This window comes from Tympanuchus pallidicinctus, unplaced genomic scaffold, assembly GCF_026119805.1.
Source record: "Tympanuchus pallidicinctus isolate F22 unplaced genomic scaffold, pur_lepc_1.0 scaffold24, whole genome shotgun sequence".
Lineage (NCBI taxonomy): Eukaryota > Metazoa > Chordata > Aves > Galliformes > Phasianidae > Tympanuchus > Tympanuchus pallidicinctus.
In genome coordinates, this window is record NW_026294741.1 from 9,035,821 (window position 1) to 9,056,623 (window position 20,803).

The 20,803-nt window shown below is 48.9% G+C and overlaps 1 protein-coding gene across 3 annotated transcripts in view; it reads right to left on the minus strand.

Moving 5' to 3' along the window:
• Nucleotides 1-520: 520 nt before the first annotated feature.
• Nucleotides 521-20,803, minus strand: part of LOC128083354 (S-adenosyl-L-methionine-dependent tRNA 4-demethylwyosine synthase TYW1-like) — a 76,855-nt gene continuing 56,572 nt past the window's right edge. For 2 of the 3 annotated variants that reach the window (XM_052688487.1, XM_052688486.1), the window contains exons 14-16: nucleotides 15,692-15,802; nucleotides 9,323-9,490; nucleotides 521-905 (exon numbers count right to left, since the gene is read on the minus strand). In XM_052688487.1, the coding sequence (XP_052544447.1) occupies nucleotides 684-905; nucleotides 9,323-9,490; nucleotides 15,692-15,802 (501 nt within the window). In that variant the 3' untranslated portion in view covers nucleotides 521-683. Of the gene's footprint in view, nucleotides 906-9,322; nucleotides 9,491-15,691; nucleotides 15,803-17,830; nucleotides 18,368-20,803 lie in introns of those variants that run through there. The other variant, XM_052688488.1, reaches the window with a different exon arrangement.

The following is a 20,803-nucleotide window of genomic DNA, read 5'->3' on the forward strand; positions in this document are numbered from 1 at the left end:
CCTTTTCTGTCCTATGAGGTTGCCTTTATCTCAACCTAGAAGTTTTACCTTTTCCAAGTCCTCCCATGCTGCTGACTGCTGCAGGGAGACAGAGGGCAGCCTTCCACTGAGCCCAGCGTGGCCCCCTGCAGATGATTCCACGCCAACCAGCTGGCATATACATGCTGCCAAAATCATAATGCTGGAAAGTATTTGCACAGGTATCACAAGTTGCACACAGTATTGATAGGGCTGCTGCCACTCACACCATTGCAAAGCCTCAGCTTTTGGGGGTTCAGATGGGGCTTCTCAGTGATTGCTATGAGTGCTCAAAAACAGGTAAGCGTGCTGTTGTTGGCACAGTGATACCTCCAGCAAGGCTTCTGATCTCAGTGTGCCTGCAGCCTCACCTGCACACACACTGCTGGAGGGGTTACATCCCACTCACACTCACACTCATGGACGCAGAGCTCTGAGCTGCTGGGCTGGGCTCACACACACCACCTCCTTCTGCTCTGCCAGTCAACACACACACCATCCATCAGAGATAACGAGCACTGTATATATTTCTAAGCAAGAAACTCTAAAAAACAGGAAGGCAGGGTTCAACAGAGGCTCTACCCTCCTCAATATCAAACTTCAGAAAGTCTATGTGAACAAGGTTGGAGATGGAGACCAAGGCTCAGCCTGGAGATGGGCGATGATCAGCACCCAGAGACGTCTCTCACTTTGCCTCTCCGCTGGTATCTCACGTCCAAGGGATCGAAGCCACGCTGGTTGGACCCAAAGAGCGCCCAGTGCGGAGTCCTGGCTGTGTAGTCTGTGGCTGTGAAGGTCTGTGTGCCCCCACTGTCCACGTGTGCCCTCGCCAGCTCCTGGAAGCGCTCGTAGTCGATCCACGTGCACCAGTCACCATTGATCTTGAACTGGGGAAAGAGCATACAGTTAGGTCAGGGGTGCAGATTAAACTGTGTGCTCAGCTGCAGTCTTTTCCTAACTGCATTAAGGCCCGTGTGAAGCCAACTAGAAGCTCCAGAAGATAAAAGCTTTGAGAGGAAAAAGAAAAGCCATCATGTTGACAAGTAACAGGAGCTCACTGCTTCTGAGACTTCACCCGCGAGGTCTCACAAAGCACACAGCACAGGACACAGCCACTCGCACTACAGCTCCGGTCACTCAGCACAGCCCCTACCAGCAGGTAACTTCAGGAAGCTTTGGTTGGTGCTTTGCCTCAACCTTCCACGTGTCCTTCCATCCCTTCTGGCTCTGAGCACTGCTGGAGCCGTGGGTGTCTGTGTGCATCACAGGGAGATGGACAAGATGGCCTTTAAGGTCCCTTCCAGCTCAGTTTGCAACTCCAACCATCAGCTTCTACCCAATTCTCAGCTCCGCTTTGCAAACTCCCACAGGAGCAACAACGGAGCCACGTGCTTTTAAGGAAAGGATTTGGGGGATTTCTGAAAGGGGCAGGAGGGCTGCATTTGGGAGTGGGGAAAGATAAAGAGTTTTAAAGACACGAATCCTCTTCCCAGGCAAAGATGTTAAGAATTGCTTATTTTGACAAGTTGGAGCTACATTTGTCTCCCAGACCCGCTCTGCTAATTTAGCAACAGCCCTGACTGAATCCTCAATTAGGATTTATCCGAGCTAAGAGCTTATTATGCACTTCATCCAAAAAAAAAAGAAAAAGAAAAAAAAAAAAAGAGGGAAAACATACCGGCTCCCTGCTTTTTTTGAAACCTGATGGCCATGCAATTAAATGGCACTTGACTTTCTGCCCAAGAGCTAAAAGCTTTTTTGGTTGGAAAAACTGCTGATACCTGCAAAATGGCGAATCCAGGCTTGCCAATGTTCATCTGCTGCTGTGCAATTGCAGTGAGTTCTCACAGGAGGAGTCCTTGCACAGGGCAGGGATGCGGGGCTGCAGGGAAGCAGGGAGCAAAACGCCTCCAGCACCCAGGACCTGAGGCTCTCATCACAAGGCAGAGCTGCTCAGCACACAGCCAGTTCAGTTCACTGCCACGATGACAGACTCCAGGCCAGCTAAGAGAAATCTTTCTCATAAAGAACAGAAACGCAGCTCAAACCTGAGATTGGCTGAGGAGGTCATTCTGGAGAGGCTGCTTCCTCAAAAATCCCTGGGATGCTCTCATCTCAGGAGGGGAGGGGACCCTGCAGCACCCTTCACCTGCAGACAAAGCTGCAGTTGGATGCCTATGCCACGCAGAGGGGCTGAGATGAGCTTCTGCTGCACAGCCCATGGTGTCCGAGCTGCAGAATGTGGGTGCTCAGCCCCATCCCCAAAGGGCAGAGATGCTGCATCCCTCCCAGCCCCAGCAGAATATCCCTGCTGGGGGAAACGCTGCCTTGTGGGGGGTGGGAGCCTGAAATGTGCTCCTGGGAGACAACGAGATGCTCTCTCCTTTCCAAAGCAAACTGTTCTCTTGCTGTTGTGCCACAGCTGTATTTCACTGCACTATCAGTTCCTACAACCTTCAACAAGGCCAGCAGAGAACGGGGTAAAGCTGAACATCTCCCACACTGAAACTTCTTCCGTGGGGCAAGCGGGGCCACATCCACCAGGAGAACACAGGGAAGCACAGCACCACATGCAGCACCAAACCCTGCCCCAAAACAAGGGGCCAGAAAATTATCCCTATTATCACAATCCTGAGCTCCTTCGTGCAAACCTGAAGACAGATGATCATTTCAATAAACACAACAGCTCCTGCACCCTCATCCAGGGGTGTTACTGACTGCACACACCAGAAGGCACATTGCAGGTCCTCACCCTTGGAAGGAAAACTGTGCATGTGCCCTCTGGAGGACAAAACCCCTCTCTGGATGGAGCTGGATCTTTCCACCGCTCTCTGTGGCCACAGCAGCTCCCAGCATCCAAACCAACTCCCCAGGTTCTTGCTAACCCCTCCCATCCTGAACTTTGGCTGGGTCACCTATGGGAGACATTACACTGTTTGCTTTGGGTCCAGGCACAGCAGCACACCAAGGCTGCTCCCACCGCTGACCGAGCGAAGGCCGCCTGGGTTTTGTTACAAAAGCAGATCAAATGATATTAAATATATTTATTATTTCTTTTACTGCTGCGATACCACAGCAGTAAAACACACAGCAATGGGAGCCATCCCTCACATGTGTCACGGAAACCATTTACTTCTGCGAAGGAATGAAAACCAGAGCAACGCGGGGCGGGGTGGAACAGCCTCAATGGCCCACGAGATTTACAGATGGGGTTTTAACAATTGCATGATTACAGATAACGAAAGATTTAAGGTTCAGCACTGTTTCACAACAGCCATCTAACAGCTCAGAGTAACGCAGCGCGGCGTTTTATGGAATTCTTCGCTACCTGGTTAAGTCTTACAAGGTGATAAACACATCGGGGAAAGACAAACAGTTGGAACCCTCCCCCGGTGTTTTTTCCTTTTTAGCATCATAAAATGAGCAGTAAAGCTTCTTCAAGAGGCGCTGAGGCTGTGCTGCCTGCAAAGGGATACCCAGCATCTCCCTGTGGCTTGGAGACAGCACTGGGGCCGGTGCTTGCTGTCCCCAGAGCCCTCGTCCCTGTGTCCCCAAGGTCCCAATGTGGGCTCCTCCATCCAGGATCACAGAAGGGCTTAGGTTGGAAGGGGCTCCAACCCCCATTGTGGCCAAGGCTGCCAACAAGCAGCAGAACTGCCCAGCATCCCATGCAGCCTGACCCTCACACCCAGCAATCCAAAACCTGATTTCCGCAGGTCTTATGGTATGGGAAGAATGAGAGAAAGAGACAATGAGGGGGGAACTCATTGTGGCCTTAAAAGCAGACAGTCAGAGATTGGGGCCAGACAGCTGTGCCCACGCTGAGCATCACCTCCACGCTACCAAGTGCTGAGAGCCACGCAGCTGTTCCACAGCACAGAGCTGCAGAGCTATGGGTGCATTCACAATGGTGGATATGAACAGGACATTTCTTTAAATCAACTTCTGCAGAATGTTTGGAGCTGTTTATTTAGTCTGTGCAGAGTTCTCGCCACATAAACCCATCAACATTCATGACAAAGAGCCACACTATATAGTTCCTACCAACCTACCTGAATAAACAATTTGGGGGCTAAAGATGTACGGGACACTTTACTACACTGGCCCAGACATGTGTAATTAGCAAGAAATAAACATGGAGTTGATATAAAATGAGGAAATAGAGAGGAGAGGTGGAAACAGTGACACAAAACACCGATGCTGAGGGATAGAAATTGGCTGGAGCCCACAGAGCTTGTCCTAACAAGGCCAGTGCTGCATTCCCCTTGGAGGAAAACAGGCTGAATGGCAGCTCCTCTGCACCATCACTCTGCTCATTCCCTATGAGACAGATGTGTCCCCAGGTCAGGATGGCCCAGCACGGGGAGCATCAGTGGGCAGCAGGCTGGTCCTGCCATGGCTTTTTGGCTGCTTGCAGCTGCATGGGCAAAAGCACAGACCTTGTGATGCAACAGATGGATCCTTCCCTGGGCACAGGCTCTGTGTTTAACAGCTCAACACAGCAGTTTTATGCGCAGCTTAAAGACTGCACAAAGACCCATCAGTGGCGAGCAGGGAAAACAGGGCATGGCTGCAGTGATACAGGAGGATGCTCAGATCCCTTAACAGCTTTTCTACTTCCAATTCCCAGCATTAAAAAAAAAAAAACAACTGGTCACAGCCAATACTTCAAACAATGCTCGTTTTGCTTTGCACACAGTGTGAAACATTAAAGAACCTTTTGCAAGAGCAGATCTCAGCAGCAGAGCTGCGAGGCTGGCAGCATGGATTCTTCCTTCCTTACTCTACGCTTCTACGTCCCATCCCAACAACTACAACCAACCTGGTGCTGGCTCTGCTCCCCAGTGTTTGGAAGGGATGAGGCCTTCTGCCCTACTGCAGCTTCCCCAGCAAACTGCTGCTCCATCCACAAGGGCTGCTGCTTCTCGCTGTGAAGGGAAGCAGCGCGTTCAGAGCCTGCAGCACAACACTCCCTGTGCTGTCTGGGCCTTGAAAAGCACAGAAGGACTGAAAAAGCCAACACTACTCCCCTCCATTTATATCCCTGGAGAAGAAAGAAAGTATTTGGAAAGGGAGATAGTATCTCCAGTCTGTATTCTAGCATCCTCCCTCGCTGAGCCCCAATAGATCCTTTTCCTGGTAATGAAAAGGCATTCTTCTGGGGAGATGGAATGGGGCTTTGTGCTTCTGCGCTTAAGAAAGTGGGGTTTCTTTTTGTTCCTTTGGCTTTCAGTTCCTCCCTTCCATATTTATGCTCTTGAAAGTCAAACTTGGGACTGTGTGTTTCCCAGCACCCACACAGCTCTCTGCCAGCAGTGTGGGCTGCATCCCCACTGCAAACCTCATCGATCTGCAGCGACATCAGGCAGGGAATAAGGAAATAATTCTGGCCAGGAGTGGGCACACTGAAGCCAACACCAATCACTGTTTTCCTCGTGCATTCTCATTGCCACTGGAGAGCAGGGCCACTCACCGAGCCCAGCTCCACTGCAGCACATCAGTCCTGAAGAGACAGCACAGAGAACCTGTCTGCAAACCAGATGTGGTGGGGCCTGTGCACATCTGGATTTTCCATAACGCACTGAGGGCTGTGGGCTGTCTAGACGGTGCAGCTGGGCTCTCGCATGCAGGAGGAATTTAAATATCACAGGCACAGAGGCAGAGAGCAAGGCTGGGATGGGACGGCCCTACTGCTGCCTCAGGGCTGGGTCTGTGAGGCCTGACCTTTACAGTTCCCTTGCTGAGGGGCACAGCCCCACTTTCAGCCCCACGTCACTTCTCAGGGCTGCTTTGCAATGTTTGAGAGCTCTGGGGTCCCAAAAGAGGAGAGGAGTGGGGTGATGCTCCATGGGTTGTGCTGCTCGGGGAGGAGGTCCTGCTGCCCATGTGCAACACAGCTGCTTTCAGCACAGGGCTTCCTACTGCTGCTCTGTGCCTGGAAAGGGGGACAGCCAGAAAATTATCCCTATTATCACAATCCTGAGCTCCTTCATGCAAACCTGAAGATCATTTCAATAAACACAACGGCTCCTGCACCCTCATACAGGGGTGTTACTGACTGCACACACCAGCACCGTGCGACTGCTATGAGTACTTTTGCCACTACAAAGCTCTCTGAAGTCAAACAAATAATTCACTAGTACATGCAGTTTCTCTTCTAATTAAGGCTCACAATTATTTAGGGCTCCCTTTACTCAACAGCAAAAGTGACAGAACTGGAGTCATTCCAGGAAAGAAAATAAAGGAGAAATACTGTATTAATCCTAAACAGGGCCATACAGCTTGCAAAAAACTAAAAATCTTCCTCTTTTTCATTACCAACTGTAACCTCAAGAGCCGGGTGGGAGAAATTAGGCTAATTAAGTTACAAAACAGGAGGTTGCAACTGACCCATCTGCAGCACACAGCCCCAGTGCAGGAGGTGGAGAACCTTGTGGTGCTGCAGCCACGCTGGGACGCGGGATTGTGGCCCCAGACACTCGTGGGACCCCTCCTCTGCTTCTATTTATTACATCTAATCTTGTGTGAGCTGTTCTAAAGAACAGGCTCCTTAATGCAGGGTGTTTTTTTTTTTTTAATTTTTAATCTGTGCCTGCTGCTGAGCTGAACAACTCATCTGCCAATTTACACCGGCGCTGCATCCAGACGGTTTTAATTCCTGCGGATGAAAAATGGATTACTTTAGCAGAGCTGTGATCTCCTTTTAATAACTAACAGATCAAGCACAGCACAGCCACCTTCCTATTTGGAAAGGGTGGAACAAAACTCCAAACCTGCGAGATGTCACAGCCAGGCTGTGCTGTGGGTGCTGAGACCTGCAATGGGCAGAGACCCTGTCCTGTGTGCACTACAAGCAGCAGGACGGGGTATGGATAACACCAATGTAACCCTTGGGATAACAAGCACATTTAGCAGGTTGGATGGGGCCCTGAGCAGCCTGGTATAGTAGCAGATCTGGAGGTTAGTGGTCCTGCGTGTGGCAGGGGGGTTGGAACTTGTTGATCCTCAGGGTCTCTTCTGACCCAAGCCATTCTATGACTCTGGATCTGGGCTGCAGGGTCACAGGGACAGCTCACACTCTCCAAATGATTCTCAAGGCAAAGGAAGGGAATAAGAAGCGATGGACTATTTTTCTCCAATGTAACCCTTGTTAGGCAATCTGCAGCTGGTAGTTAAGTGCTTCCTTTTCCTCCCTAAATATAGACTAAATGCTCAGCATGGAACAACATCAGTGCCTTTCATCCAGCCTCAAGCATCCCGCAAGTGCAGCAGGGACGTCAAGTCACTAAGTCCCACCAGAGCCCAAGGGCAGTGCTGGAAAACGGGCAGGAAAAGGCTGAACTGGTGTCTGCTGGGGAGATCTCCTGGCTGATGGGGAGTGATGAGCACCACTGAGCAAACCACCATCTCCTCCCATTCATTTCCACCCAAAGCACACAAGTAGGTGCCAAGCAACAACTCTTCCAAAGTCAAAGAGATGGGGCTGCAATCAAGCTGTGTTACCCCCCAGATGTGTCCACACACAGCAGCACTTCAATACCAGAGTTCTGAATTATTACTATTACTATTGCTTGAAAACCTCCAATCTCAGACGGAGCAGAACCCAGCGAAATAAATCACATATTTAACTGATTTTTATTACCTTTTTCCTGCAACTCCTTAACTCTTTAAAGACACCTTTGATTTTGCAATTACTCACCGCAGTTTGATCCTTCCCAGAGCACACGTTTTCTGCAAATAATATACACTGACAAATTTTATTCTCCACTGGAGCCTGAAATTCTGAATTAAATGTAATAGAAATAAATTTATTTTTTATTAGTTGTTTTAGTACCGAGTATAGATTGTTTCCAAAAGACGCCCCCTCCTAATGGCTTTGGAAAGCAAAGCAGCTGTTGAATTCCTCCTGGGCTGGTATCAATCTGTGCTTGTTACTAACGGTGTTACTTGAATTATGCATCAATAACTGAGGTGGCAATCTGCTTCCTTTCTTTCCTTGGGCCTTGCACCTCAGAGAAGAATTATTTGCATTTGCACAGGCACAGTTGCCAGTGGCAACAACCAAGAGACTGTAAAAAAAGCAACCCGAAGGTGACTTGAAACAAAGGAAGTGCCAGGTGTCAGCGCTTTACTCTGCTCCTTTACAACTGTTCCCATAAAGCAACAAACCAAGGAAAGTTTTGCAACTGGACAGAAGTTTTCAACAGTGGGATTCTACTTGTTTCAACGCGCCGACTCAACATATTTCAGACCTTCTGCAAGCAGGGATTTTAACCAGTTCCTCCCTGTGCGTGCTGGGGGTCGGTCAGAAGTGTCTGGTGTGTAAACTAAAACCACAGCCCCAGTCAAGCAAAGGGAGACAGAGAGCACATGACTTCAGCAAACAGGAGCAAAGCACGTGCAAAGCAAAACCACTGCAATTAGCACAGTGCCTGCTCCTCCCAGACTGCGTGCTACTCATTTCTTATCTTTGTATTAAGCTCAGAAAGCCAGGTTGCACTTGGGATTTTTCAGATCCTGCATCCTTTAAAATTGCTTACTTTCTTGGCATTCCACTTGCATTTCACTTGTGCTGGCATTCAGGAACGAGCCCACATTTAAAGCACATTTTACACACCCGGGCTGTGAGACGTGTGTGGCCTGTATGAGGGCTGCCACCAGACAGCAGCTCCACAACCTCTTCCCCACCATCAGGGTGGATAAACAGCTTTGCAGTAAAGCAGCTCCAATTCAACAGAGGCAAGCAGACAGTGTTAACGTCCATCTATCAATCTGTTTTTTTTTTTAAATTACCTCTCCAGAAGAAGAAAAATAAGTTATTCTGGCTCTGATTGAAGAGTAAGGAGATGTAGAGCTCTGGTAGGTGCTGCAAAGATCAAGACGGGGGAAAAAACAGCCCTAACTTCATCTGAAGCATCACTTCCCTACTGAGCTGTACACACCACAGCAAAAAATTAGGAAATGAGACAAAATCAGCTGACCCAACGTGGTTTCACAGAATCACAAGGATTTCTCTTGGCTTTCTCAAAACACAAGGCAGAGAGTGTGATGAAGCACAAGTGATACAGCAACAAGTTCTTCCTGGACCCGTTACACGTTTGTTCCTTGCACTGTTGTGGCCATGCTGTGACCTACCACCAGCCCCTAAAGCCTTGCAGTGGTTTCATGAGCCCTCTGCAATACCCACCGTGCATTTCCATGCCCCTAGAAAGATTCACCTGAATGCTGGAGAGGAAAAGCAGTCTGAAGAAGGCAAACGCACATCACACCAAGGTCTCACACCCGGCACGGAGGACTCTCTCACCTTTTTGTGAGCTATCAGGAGGCAGTTGGAGTGCTCGTGCTCACAGGCGATGCCGTAGTCTGGGAGGAGCTGGGCCAGCTCCTGGACAAAGTGCACGACCTCCTCGTGCCAGGGGACGTTGGCCATGGTGAGGCTGCTGGCCGAGCTGTCGCCGCAGTACGTCACCCCCTGGGGAGAAACAAGAGGACAGTCAGCGACAGCTCAGTGCTTCAAGGTCAGGCCTGTTCTGCCCTCCCTCGTGGAAAAGAACATAGATTCAGGGATGGCCTCAAACCTGGCTGTCCCTTGGTGTGCTGGGAGCAGCGTGCTCAGCCTTCCCCAGCAGTGGTGCCCATGAGAAAAGACCCAAGGAAGCGCAACCTGGGCTGTGTGCTTCTGCAGCTGATACAGGGCACAAAGCGCTCAACGTTCCTTACTTGTTTGGACCTGGAGATCACAAGGTTCTTCCCAACTACTCACCTTTTTGTAGACAGAATAGGATCCTCCCACCTTTCTGTAAGGAAGGCATGAGAAAAATCATTGTTCCTCCACGTGCCCAAGGGCAGAGCTCTATGGGGCAGCAAAGCCAGAGCTGGCAGAGATGTGGCTTAGTGGGAGAAAGGAGCAGCTTGAGCCAGGAGCATGAAGATGCCCTTCTTTCCAAAGCAAGCAAGGAAAAGACATCTGCAAGCAGAAGTTGGAAGCCTGAGCAGACAAAGTTGCTGCTAACTTTGGGCTCTTCACTTTGAGATCTGCTGTTATTTCAATTCGGAGATCTGACCACTTGAATGTCCTCAACCACTGATTTAAATCTTAGTGCCCTCAATTTCACTTCTGCTTTACTCCATCTCTAATTGCATTAGTGAAATTCTCCTACATTAGCTCAGCAGTTGCAGCTTGCTGAAGTGTGGTTTCTCTTATTTCTGCCATTCCTGATACAACAAGGCTGAGGGGCACAGCACAGGTCACAAGCTCATTAGGAAGCCTAGCTCTGCTCCCAGACAGAAGCCCAGGTCCCCTGAACTCACCACCTCCACTCCCTGCCTCTGCTGTTTTATTCCAAGCACAAAATCCCATCAAGCACGGGTCTTTACAACAGAGCACACACAATTTTATGGATGACTCTGTTCAGCGTGCTCATGTTTTCCCTCTGCAGAACACTTCCACCTCCCTGCGTGGCATCTGTGCCCATGTCACGTTTACAGCACCTGCTCCCAGGACCTCATTCAGCACCGTTAAAGTCAAACATGCCACATCCAGCAATAAACACAGACAGATCCTTTGCAAACACAACTGGAGCAAGGTGAGCCACGCTGCAGGGCAGACACTTAGAGTTACAAAGAAACAGATTCACGCTGATTAGGAACTGTGCAAGTTTTAGAAGCAATTACTTTCTCCCTTACATTCACAATGCCCTCCTCTATCAATCTACCCAAGCAGAAGATATCAAAGCTGTGCCATAACTCAGGGCTGAGGCAGGAGCAGGCTGGCTGTGCACAACAGCAGACGAGTCAGGGGAGCACTGCATAGGGAAGCACATTCATTTTTTGAGCCCGGCTCTAAAAGTGTGAAAAAGACTTTAAGTGCTCTCTTATGTGAGCAGCAACTGATGGGATATGTACCTGCAAGGTTCAGCTCCATACAGCAGCCTTGTCCCGCGCTCGTTGTGCAGACGATGATTGGAGCAGCACGAAAAACGGCTGACTTACAGAGGGGGAAGATTCTGAGGAAGCTACAACATGACTCATTCTTTTAATAAACTTCAAAAGATATCATTTACAAGGAAAGAAAGCGCAGTGGCAAATGGAATAACGGAGTGCTCGGGTGGCTGATTAATGCCTGCGCACAAATCAATGAAAATCAGCTTAGCAGCGCGCCGAATGAAAGCATGTCAGCTTTCAACTTCCCCAACTTCTTAAAACTTGAGTTAATTAAGAGCACTGATACCACTTAAAGGATGCAAACAGTTTGATTAGGGCGGTTATATTTGTCAGTAATACACGGAGACAGTTCTTAAGACCTCAAGTATTAAAAAGGGAACCATTCTCTTGTACAGCCCCGCGCTTATGCCAAATTCCCTGCGGTAGAAACATCAGCGATGCTGCCTCTTCATTATTCCTTAATGCTGCTCTTTAGCATCTTTGCAATGTTTTGGACAAACGCCTGCAAATGCAGAGGCCTTTGCAAAGCATTCAAACGTTCCTGGTTAGGTTGGTGGGAATGCACAGCACCATGCACTGCTCCTGTAACAGAACAAGGAGTGCACGCCGCCGCCAAGCAGCCGTCCCAACTGAACTGCTGACTGAGGGAATGCAGTATTATTATTATTATTATTATTACTTTTTTTTTTTTACTACTCCAAGCACACAAATTATACATGTGCTCAATTGAGGCTTCCGTGAATTAACAGCAGCAGAGTGTTGGCTGAGTGCCCCTGGACTGCAGAGCTCCAGGAGCAGGGCAGCCCTGCCCCGAGACGAACATAAAAGGCCTCAAATGAGATGTTGATAGATCCTACACCCTGCAATAAAAATGCTTACGATTCGAGCATCAGCACTGTCCAAATTACATACACAAGCTCTCATGCATGTCTGCTCCTTGCTGGAACGGATTTGGCCTCGTTGGCTGCTCTTTGTTTTTAACAGTCACTTTCAAGCTGATGTAACAAAGGACGCTTGTTTGTTTGTGTCAGTTAGATCTGAAGAGCAGGGATGGCCATGGTTGGTTCTGCCATGTTACCCCAACATTTAGCACCAGCCCTCCAGACACACGGCACGTCCACAGCAGCAGCCCACAGATCTGCACTGACTTCCTTCAGGCCCAAGGAGCGCCGTGCAGAAGCTGAGCTCTGAAATGCTGGATGAAAACTCTCCTCACCAGCCCTCACCACGCATTCTGCTTCCTATTTACTTTGGCTGCTAACCTTTATTTAAGCATGAGAGCCACCTACTGAAGCCTGGATTTGCACCACGCTTGTCTTCACACCTGGGCTCCAGAATTTCTTCCTCAATTTCAGAAAAGCCTTTCTAATAAAATGCAGGCTGGCCTGAAGATTGGCTTTTCAATGGAACAACGTGGCAGCTTCACTTCCACATGTGAGATTTAATCACTCACCTGTGTTAGCAATGAAGCTTGTTATCAGGCCTTGCTAGGTGCTCCAGGCACGAAAAGCACACTGCTGCCAAGCCAAACTCCTCACACACGTCTGTTAGCAACTTCTAGCTGAACCAGCAGAAACAGCAAGCTGGCTGCCTGCCTCTCTCACACAGCTGTTAATAATTAGAGCACCAGAGGCTGCTCAGCACCTATCCAAAAGCAGCCCCGTGCCTCCTGCCCCAAACACAGTGTAAGGATACTTGCAGACCTATAGCTTGCAGCGTGGGGAGAATGCCATGCATGTCGTGCTGGGTTGTTTTTTTTCCCAAGATGTAATACATAGTTTGAACTTGTTTTAGAGCAAGCATGAGGGCAGGTGATTTTAACTTTAACATCTAAACAGTCTAGAATGTCACCAAAGCTCTGAGCAGCTCCTTGACAGGTGGGGCAATCGCCTACTGGCGCATGTAATTAAAAACTCATTAAAGCAGAGCTCACTTTCCTCGTTATTTTAAGCACTTAAGTCATCTTTACTGTGTAAGATGACAAGAGTGAGCAGGCTGGGAGAGAGCTGTCCCTCTGGTCCTTCCTCTCAGGCATTTACTGGGTCATTTGAATTTCACAGTGAAGCCCCAGATGCCAAGAGCTGGAGCTGCAGCCCACAGCCCCAACCCTAGCCCTGCAGGATGTGAGCACAGCCACAGGTGCTTTCAGGCAGCTGAATGCTGAGGGCAGGAAGGCTGAAGAAGTTCTGTGTGGTGCCACAAATCCCTTCTGCCCTGCCCGAGCACCACAGTACAAGCAGCCCTTGAAGAGAGGACAAACCAGGCAGGCTCTTGCATTTCCCTTCTGAATACTTCTGCTTTGGTTTAAGAAAGCAGGTGGTAACATCCTGTGTGTTAACCAAAGCCTCTGGCTTTTAGGACAAAAAGAGTGTTCTGTGATGCTTGCTTTTTGTGAAAAGGTGAGTTGCGCTCTCTGGCTCCTAAATACAGCCATAAACCTTGCTTAACTGCAATAGCAATGGCATGGCATTAAAACAGACTAAAACACTAAATAAAATCGATGTGTATTTAATAACCACAACAGATTCTTCCTTTCCTTGGGTTCTGCACACCAGCAATCACTGCTAACTTCTATTGGCTTAAGTAAGAGAATAGGGTCCTGCAGAGTTCCGCTGCTGTAAGATACTCATGTAAATGAGAACAAGTATTAAGCCCTGCAAGAATCTAAATCTCTACCCACTCCACCTCATGAGCCTCTCTGGAGCAACAGGAGATTAGCTACATTCATTTTAAATGAATGTCATTTATCTCAAGTTTTTAACCAGGAAATCCCACAGAGATGAGCCTCATCTTCTGGCAGATGCTTCACAGGATTTGTTGTTTATTTGCTTCAAGCAGGACCTGGGCTTTGCCTTTTTCACCTACCTCACTGGGGTGGTGGTGAAGAAACAAAATAGGTCCTAACCACACACCATTCAGATTCATTAACACTTGGCTCCTGCATGACAGCATCCCATGCCTGGAAGTGGCATCACTATCAGCTCTGTTTAAACACAACTCAGGATCAAGTGAATTCCCCGGTCCAGAAAGCCACCAAAAACATTCCTGACGTTTTCAAGAGACGATTTTCCACCAAAAGTTGGGAGAGGGAAGGCAGGCTCCCTCCCCACCCCCCCCAGCCTAAGCACAGAGGCTAGCAGAGACAAGGGAAATGTGTGCAGCATCCTTTGGAAAGGCTTTACCCTGAGTTCTGTGTTTGGCTGAGCTGTTGGGATTTCCAAGTCAGGAGAGTTTCATCGTGCCACCTGCAGAGGGCTTCCATGGCCACGGCACAACACCTGGCCAGGTGAGGAGGAAGAAACTGAGGCACGAGGGTCACACAGGAGGACAAAGCATGAGCTGGCCAAGGTCAGCATCCTGCCAGACCCAGGGCTGGGAGAGGCTGGTCCTGCAGCATTGACAGAGCCTCCATTTAGATCCAAGCAGGGCAACACCTCCAACCACCTCGAGGGGCTTCTTCCTCGCCTACTTCCTACAGTCCTGGTGTGGTTCTGCTAGGAAAGGCTTGCAGAGAATGCTGATCTCTCCACTGCTGTCAGGCAGAGGGAACTGCAGCCCTGCAGGCAGATGTTTGCCCTGGAGAGCGTTTTGGGGAGCCTGCACTCCAACACTGATTAACTTACACCTGTTTCATTTGACTAATTAAAGTCTCTACACACGACAGAGAATGGAAGCAACACATACAGCCTCCCCTCCTCTCTGCCCTCCTTGATGCAGTGAGACAGGGAACAGACATGGGCTGGGAGGGTCCCACAGCAGCAGTTCTGCTGATAGGTTTTATTTAAGGAACATAAACCAGTCTGATAAGCATCATAAAGCTGCTTTTTTTGTCCCAAAGTGCACTCAACATCTTACTCTGTATTAAGCCTTCAACTTCAGCAGCACGCTCAAGAAGAACGCTCCATCCCAGTAAGATCAAAAAGCTTTGGGTTTTGTTTCATAAGGAAGTTGCTGCCAACTCCAGACACTTCTTGAAAGCAGCAGTAAATAAAGGTTTCAAAAAAAGGGGAAGAGAAAAAGGAAAGAGAAAGAAAGACGGAAGCAATGGAGATGAACAGAAGCAGAGCAAAGTAGATGTGCAGGTCTGCAGGGGAGCTGCTGGAAGGAAACACTGGTAATGATTCTTTGCACAACGCGCTGTGATTTGTCTTTTACTATGTTCTCTATATACTAAATTGATTAATCCCAAGATAAAACACCTCCTGCCCTCCTGTATCTCATGTGCTGCTGTTAGCAGCTCCTCCAGGCCCCAGGGCAGTATTTCTTCCTGTTTCACACTGCCTGATCAATTCCACGTCATCCAGGCAGACATTATCACCTTACCCCCCAGCAGAATTTGAGACCAGGATGGGAAGAATAATACCACTAACTATCAGCTTGTCCCCGAGTATTTTGCTTATAATGCTGGTTGATATAAAAGAAGCAAGTCTAAAACTATTTATCTCTCTCTGCTTTTGTGAGGAATACAAAAAAGACCTGGGGTTATGGTTCTGTTGGGCAGAAATTGATGCCTGCTGCTATGAGGCTGGTAGTGCAGAACACCAAGGATTACAGCAAATACACACATAACGTATTGGAAACCTGTCTGCCTCGTGTTAAAAGCAAGAGATCAGCTCCCTGCACCTCAGAGAAGAGCCGTGTTTGATCATGTAACGCTGACCCTGTGTGTGGGAAAACAGGGAGGAGAAAGGGAAAATACTGATGCCAAAAGCAGCTCTGTGCAGCTCACCTTGACCTCGATGAAGTCTGGCTTTCCGAGGGACACCAGGTCAGCGTAGGCTTTGAGCTCATCCACATTCCAAGCTTTCACCAATGTCAGCCTATACACTGTGCGCTGTTGCTGGAAAATGAAAAAATGGAAAAGGAAATTACACCAGCAACACTGACACAGGGATGATGATCCCATCTCCCACACTGCTTCTAAGAGGAAAAAACAACCCATTTGTTTATTCCAAGAAGGCAGAGGATAAAACAGAGCAGACCCAGACCCGGAGCCACCTGACTTGTTGTCTGAAGGAGGCAGCTGTGAGCCAGGCACCTTCTGCTCTGCGGAGCCTCATCTTCTCTCTATAAAACCCAGGCACTTCATTTCCACGGGAGCTTTTGCTTAAAGGGAAAATAACCAGGAGGTTTCTCTTTGATTTGCTTCCGCAGGCATAAAATCTTCCCATGAGCTGCTCTGCAGCTGTTTTCTCTCCTCCAGCTGGATCGCCTGGCTTGGTCACTGCTGAGAACACTGAGAGCATTGCCTGATAACTCTCCCAGCACATCAGGTACAACACGGCAGAGAAAAGACTCTCCTGTGGTTGGTCATGCAGAATTTTATCAGAAGCACAAAGCGACCACTGAAAATCCCAACCAGGAAGCACTGGCAATGCCCTGTGCTGTCAAAAAGGTGCAGAGCACAGCACCAGGAACAAACACAGCACGAAGAGTGCTGGCAGCTATGGGAGCAGCACCACCCCTGTGCAGAGCCAGCTGGGCACCACCACCACTGCTTACCACACCAACGCGTCCTCAGACTGCCTGGTTTATCCCCATGCACAGCTCCAGACAGCACCCCGAGAACTTTTCCTTGGAGTTATTCCTTGAATCTAAGAGATTCCTTCAATTAAGGGATCGAATTAAGAGACTCAGGTGCCAGGGTGAAGTTCCTCACGGAGCGGTGAGGTGCTGGAACAGGCTGCCCAGAGAGGTTGTGGATGCTCCATCCCTGGAGATGTTCAAGACCTGGTTGGATGGGCCCTGGACAACCCGATCTAGTGTGAGACCTGGAGGTTGGTGGCCCTACCTTTGGCAGGGGGTTGGAATTTGATGATCTTTGGGGCTCCTTCCAACCCAAGCCCTTCTATGATTCCATGCATCCATTCCTTGAATTAAGAGATTCTCCCTTACCTATTGCCTGTAAGGCGCCTGTGACACAAGGTTGCCCCAAGCCAACAACCAGCTGGGGTAAGCATGCACACTATTCAGCTTATCCCATTATTTTTTTCCAACAGAGAATAATGAGACCATAAGGACACCCGCTATCAAATAGCTTCTCATCACAAAACATCAAATCTTTACTTGCTTGCAGCATCCCACATGCCAGGAGCAAATCCCAGGCACTGAGCTCAAGGCTCTGTTAAAAACACACCCCAACACCCCTCCCCAAATCAAGTGCACATTTCCCACTGCCTGCCTCAAATCCAGCCCTGTTCTACTTCTCATCATGCCCCTGGTCTGTGAGCAACCTGAGAACAGCAAGGGACAAATCCTTTGGCTGCTGGGCACAGAGAGCTCCCAATGCACCCACTGCCCACAGCCCAACGTCCCCAAGCACCAGGAGACAAACAAAGATTCCTGAAAGGATCCAATGATGTTTTGAGAAAAATAATTTTGTAATGCAGTATCCTTAATGTAAGTCTATGGAAGAGTGGCTTTAATTAAAGAACTACTGAGAGAATGATTACTGAAGGTCAATTACGTGAATTGAAACACATAGCCTCTGCTTTACACGTAGCTTATAAAAACATACCGAGAAATGAGAGGCTGCAAAAATAAATGCATCATTTACCATCTAACAAGGAAAGAAGAAACCAGAGGGAAAACATTTAACAAGAGAACAAGTGATACATGCAGGCCCATCAATCGCCTGATATGATTAGGCACCCAATTAGTCGAGAAATGTCTCCCCAAAGGTCAGCTCTCACTGGTAAACAAAGGCAGGCAGCAATAAACAGAGTCCCACCCCAGCAGCAGCCTTCAGAGCCCACCGACAGACCCAGGCAACAGGGCCAGCCCCAGGACTGCATCCCACTGCAGTCCAACACAGCGCATCACCTTCCAGCCGGTTATTTCAGTAGTGGGTCACCCATAAGTTGTGCCACACGATCAGGTTGGATATTGAGAAGAATTTATCCTCTGAAAAAGGGGTGCTGCAGTGGCACAGCCGCCCAGGTGATGGTCACCATCCCCAGAGGTGTTCCAAAGCCACGGAGATGTGGCACTGAGGGATGTGTTTATGGGCATGGTGGGATAGGCTGGGGTTGGACTTATCTCAGAGGACTTTTCCAACCTTAATGATTCTATCTGGGGCTAACATTAAGAGCAGATTCCCAGATGCCTGAGTTGGGTATGGAAAGAGAAACTTGACAAGAAGCAACCGGGGCAAATCCCTCCTGCTAAAGTAGAAGAGGAGTGAGTGTGACTGTGCTGCATCATGGTGGGAGAAATAACAGGACGACAGAAAGCCCTACTGACAGGGAGCAAAGAAACACGGGCAATCTTTGGTGGGAGGTGGGGCAAAGTGTTACGAATCTGCTTGATCTCAGTGTAGCTGGCACTCCTTATTGGGTGAACGTGAAGACAACATACAGGTAATGGGATGCTGGAGACAGGCCCAGGCAGAAACTGGTCTCAAGGGCTGGAATTAAGCAGAAAGACTGTTATCAATATACCTATGGGCAGCTCCAGCAGATTAATGACACTGTCACCCCCCCGTCTCTGCAGGCAAGGCAATGTGCCAACAGCACCCACAGCCTATAGGTGACCCCCCTGGGGCACTGCCTGTGGCTCAGGAGTGAGCTGCTCACATCCCCTGTCAGAACAGAACAGAAGCAATGCATTTTAAAAATAAATAACCACAAGGCTTTTCTACTCAAGCATGCATGAAATCAGCTTGCAGATTAACAAACACGGTTGTTAAAAAAGAAACAAATGCACTTGGTTCTTATCAGGCAATCCTGCACTTAAGGCTGTCAGCGGGACCTTCTGGCACAAAGGCTTGTCTAAAGAACCACAGAATTAAAGAATAACACCCCAAGTTGGATGGGCACACAAAGATCATTGAATCCAACCCCTGATCTCAACACCAGCACCCAAAACACAAACCCTATGTCTGAGAGCATTGCCCAACCAGTCCTTGAGCTCCAGCAACTCAGCGCCACGGTCCTCCAGATCTTTCCCCATCTCCATAGTTCTCCTCTGGATACTCTCTAATAGTTTAATGCCCTTTCCATACTGGCAGAAACACCAGATCGGAAGGACTGAGGGGCTAATGCTGCAAAGTAATCCCTACAAACACACAGTGCTGTTTTATTAATAGATTATTTGTATTTGGTTGTACAATAGGGCCCCAGGAGATCCTCCTAAGCACTAAAATCAAGAAATAAGAGCTTAAACCCAGAGAATTTAATGATCTAAAACACGGGGATATAAAAACAGACTGTGATGCTTTCTGCCCCATGTTTCCAGGAAAAATAACCTGGATTCACTTCAGAATAACACGTGTGTAAAAGAAAGCCAATACAGCAACAAACCTCGGGAACATGGAGCCCAACACATGGATGGCCAAGCGCTGGAGCAGGGCAGGGGGTGGCAAAGGAAAGGGGATGGAAGAGGAAACAAATGTGCTTGTAAGGAAATAGCTGGTGCAAGAGGACCCTTCCAAGAGCAAGGGAAAGGGACGATGGGCACAAGCTGAAGGACAGCAAACTGCATCACTGCCAGGACAGTGTAACAACAGGTTCTTGCAAAGCCTCTTGTGGGATGAGGGGCAAGGGCAGCACCTTCCCAGTGAGCAATTCAGTGCTTCAGAGAATGCCCCCTTTGGTCAGGCACAGGCTGCACAACAAAAGGGTCTGGGGTGGCAATGGGAAGCACACACTGTGTCTGAGCAGCCTCAGCACAGCAGGAGCCCTACTGCCCTTCCTGCAGGCTGCAGCCAAGGGGAGGGCAGACAACCAGCGATTCAGACCTTAACGAAGAACCAGGAGCACAGGGAAAGGAGCAGCCAGGTGTGCTAAAGCAAAGCCGTTCAGGGCTGGGGAAGTCAGAATTAACTTGCAGAAGGTAATACAATAGAATCTGGGAGTGCATCACAGCAGCAGCATCCTGCTGCTCTGAGCCATTACACTAATCCAGCTGTGCAAATTGGGAGCCATCCATCAGCAATTTTCAGCCTTTTCCTGGTGGAGATCGTGGCTGAAGAGCGTGCTCTACAAAAAGCTGATCTGTGAAAGGGAACACCCAAGTAACATGATTATTTTTGCAGTTAGGAACCTAATGAAGCTGCAGACCCCCTGCAAGGCAAGGCACTGGACTCTGCTGTGCAGGATCTCCTCCTCTGTCTCTACAAGGAGCACAGCAAGGCCACTGCAAGCAGAGCATGGGGCATTTAGTGCCCAGCCTGGAAAGAAGGAGGGGATGCCATCCAGGGAGCCTCAAGCCTGCCCAGGTCCATGTGAAGCAGAAGAGCTCAACAAAGCCAAGCACACAGTGCTGCCCTTGGGTCAGGCAATGCCAGGTATGAATACAGACTGCAAGAACTCCTTGAGGGAGCCCTTGGAGAAGGACTTGGAGCCCCAGATAAAGGAAAGACTCAGCAATTATACACAAATAGCCTTCACCTTCCCAGACCTCCGCTACGATTATCACAGCAGAATTCTCTAAAATACAGCAGTGCTGGACTATAGGTTGGTCCATCAAAGGCCCCTTAATAGAGATTACTGACCATTAAATATCTTCAGACAAGGAAAACGTGGAGCACACCTTTGGTATGACTGCCCATTCCCACTTCTTTCACTTTCCTCATTCTTTGGAGGCCACACAGCAGCACACTGAGCAGGGGCACCACTACTCCTCAGTGCATTCTAAAGTGATGTAGCAATGGTCATGCTTACATAACAAGGCCCAAAAAGGACCAGCTTGGCCTTCTGTGCCATAATGAACACCTCAGACAGAGGAATGAAGAACCAACCTGGTGAAAAGCAGGATTTGCCCTGCAGGCAGCTCTTAGTGCCTTCTTCCCAAACTACCCTACAAAGCACTGCAACTCTTGCATACCAAAACGGGGCAGAAG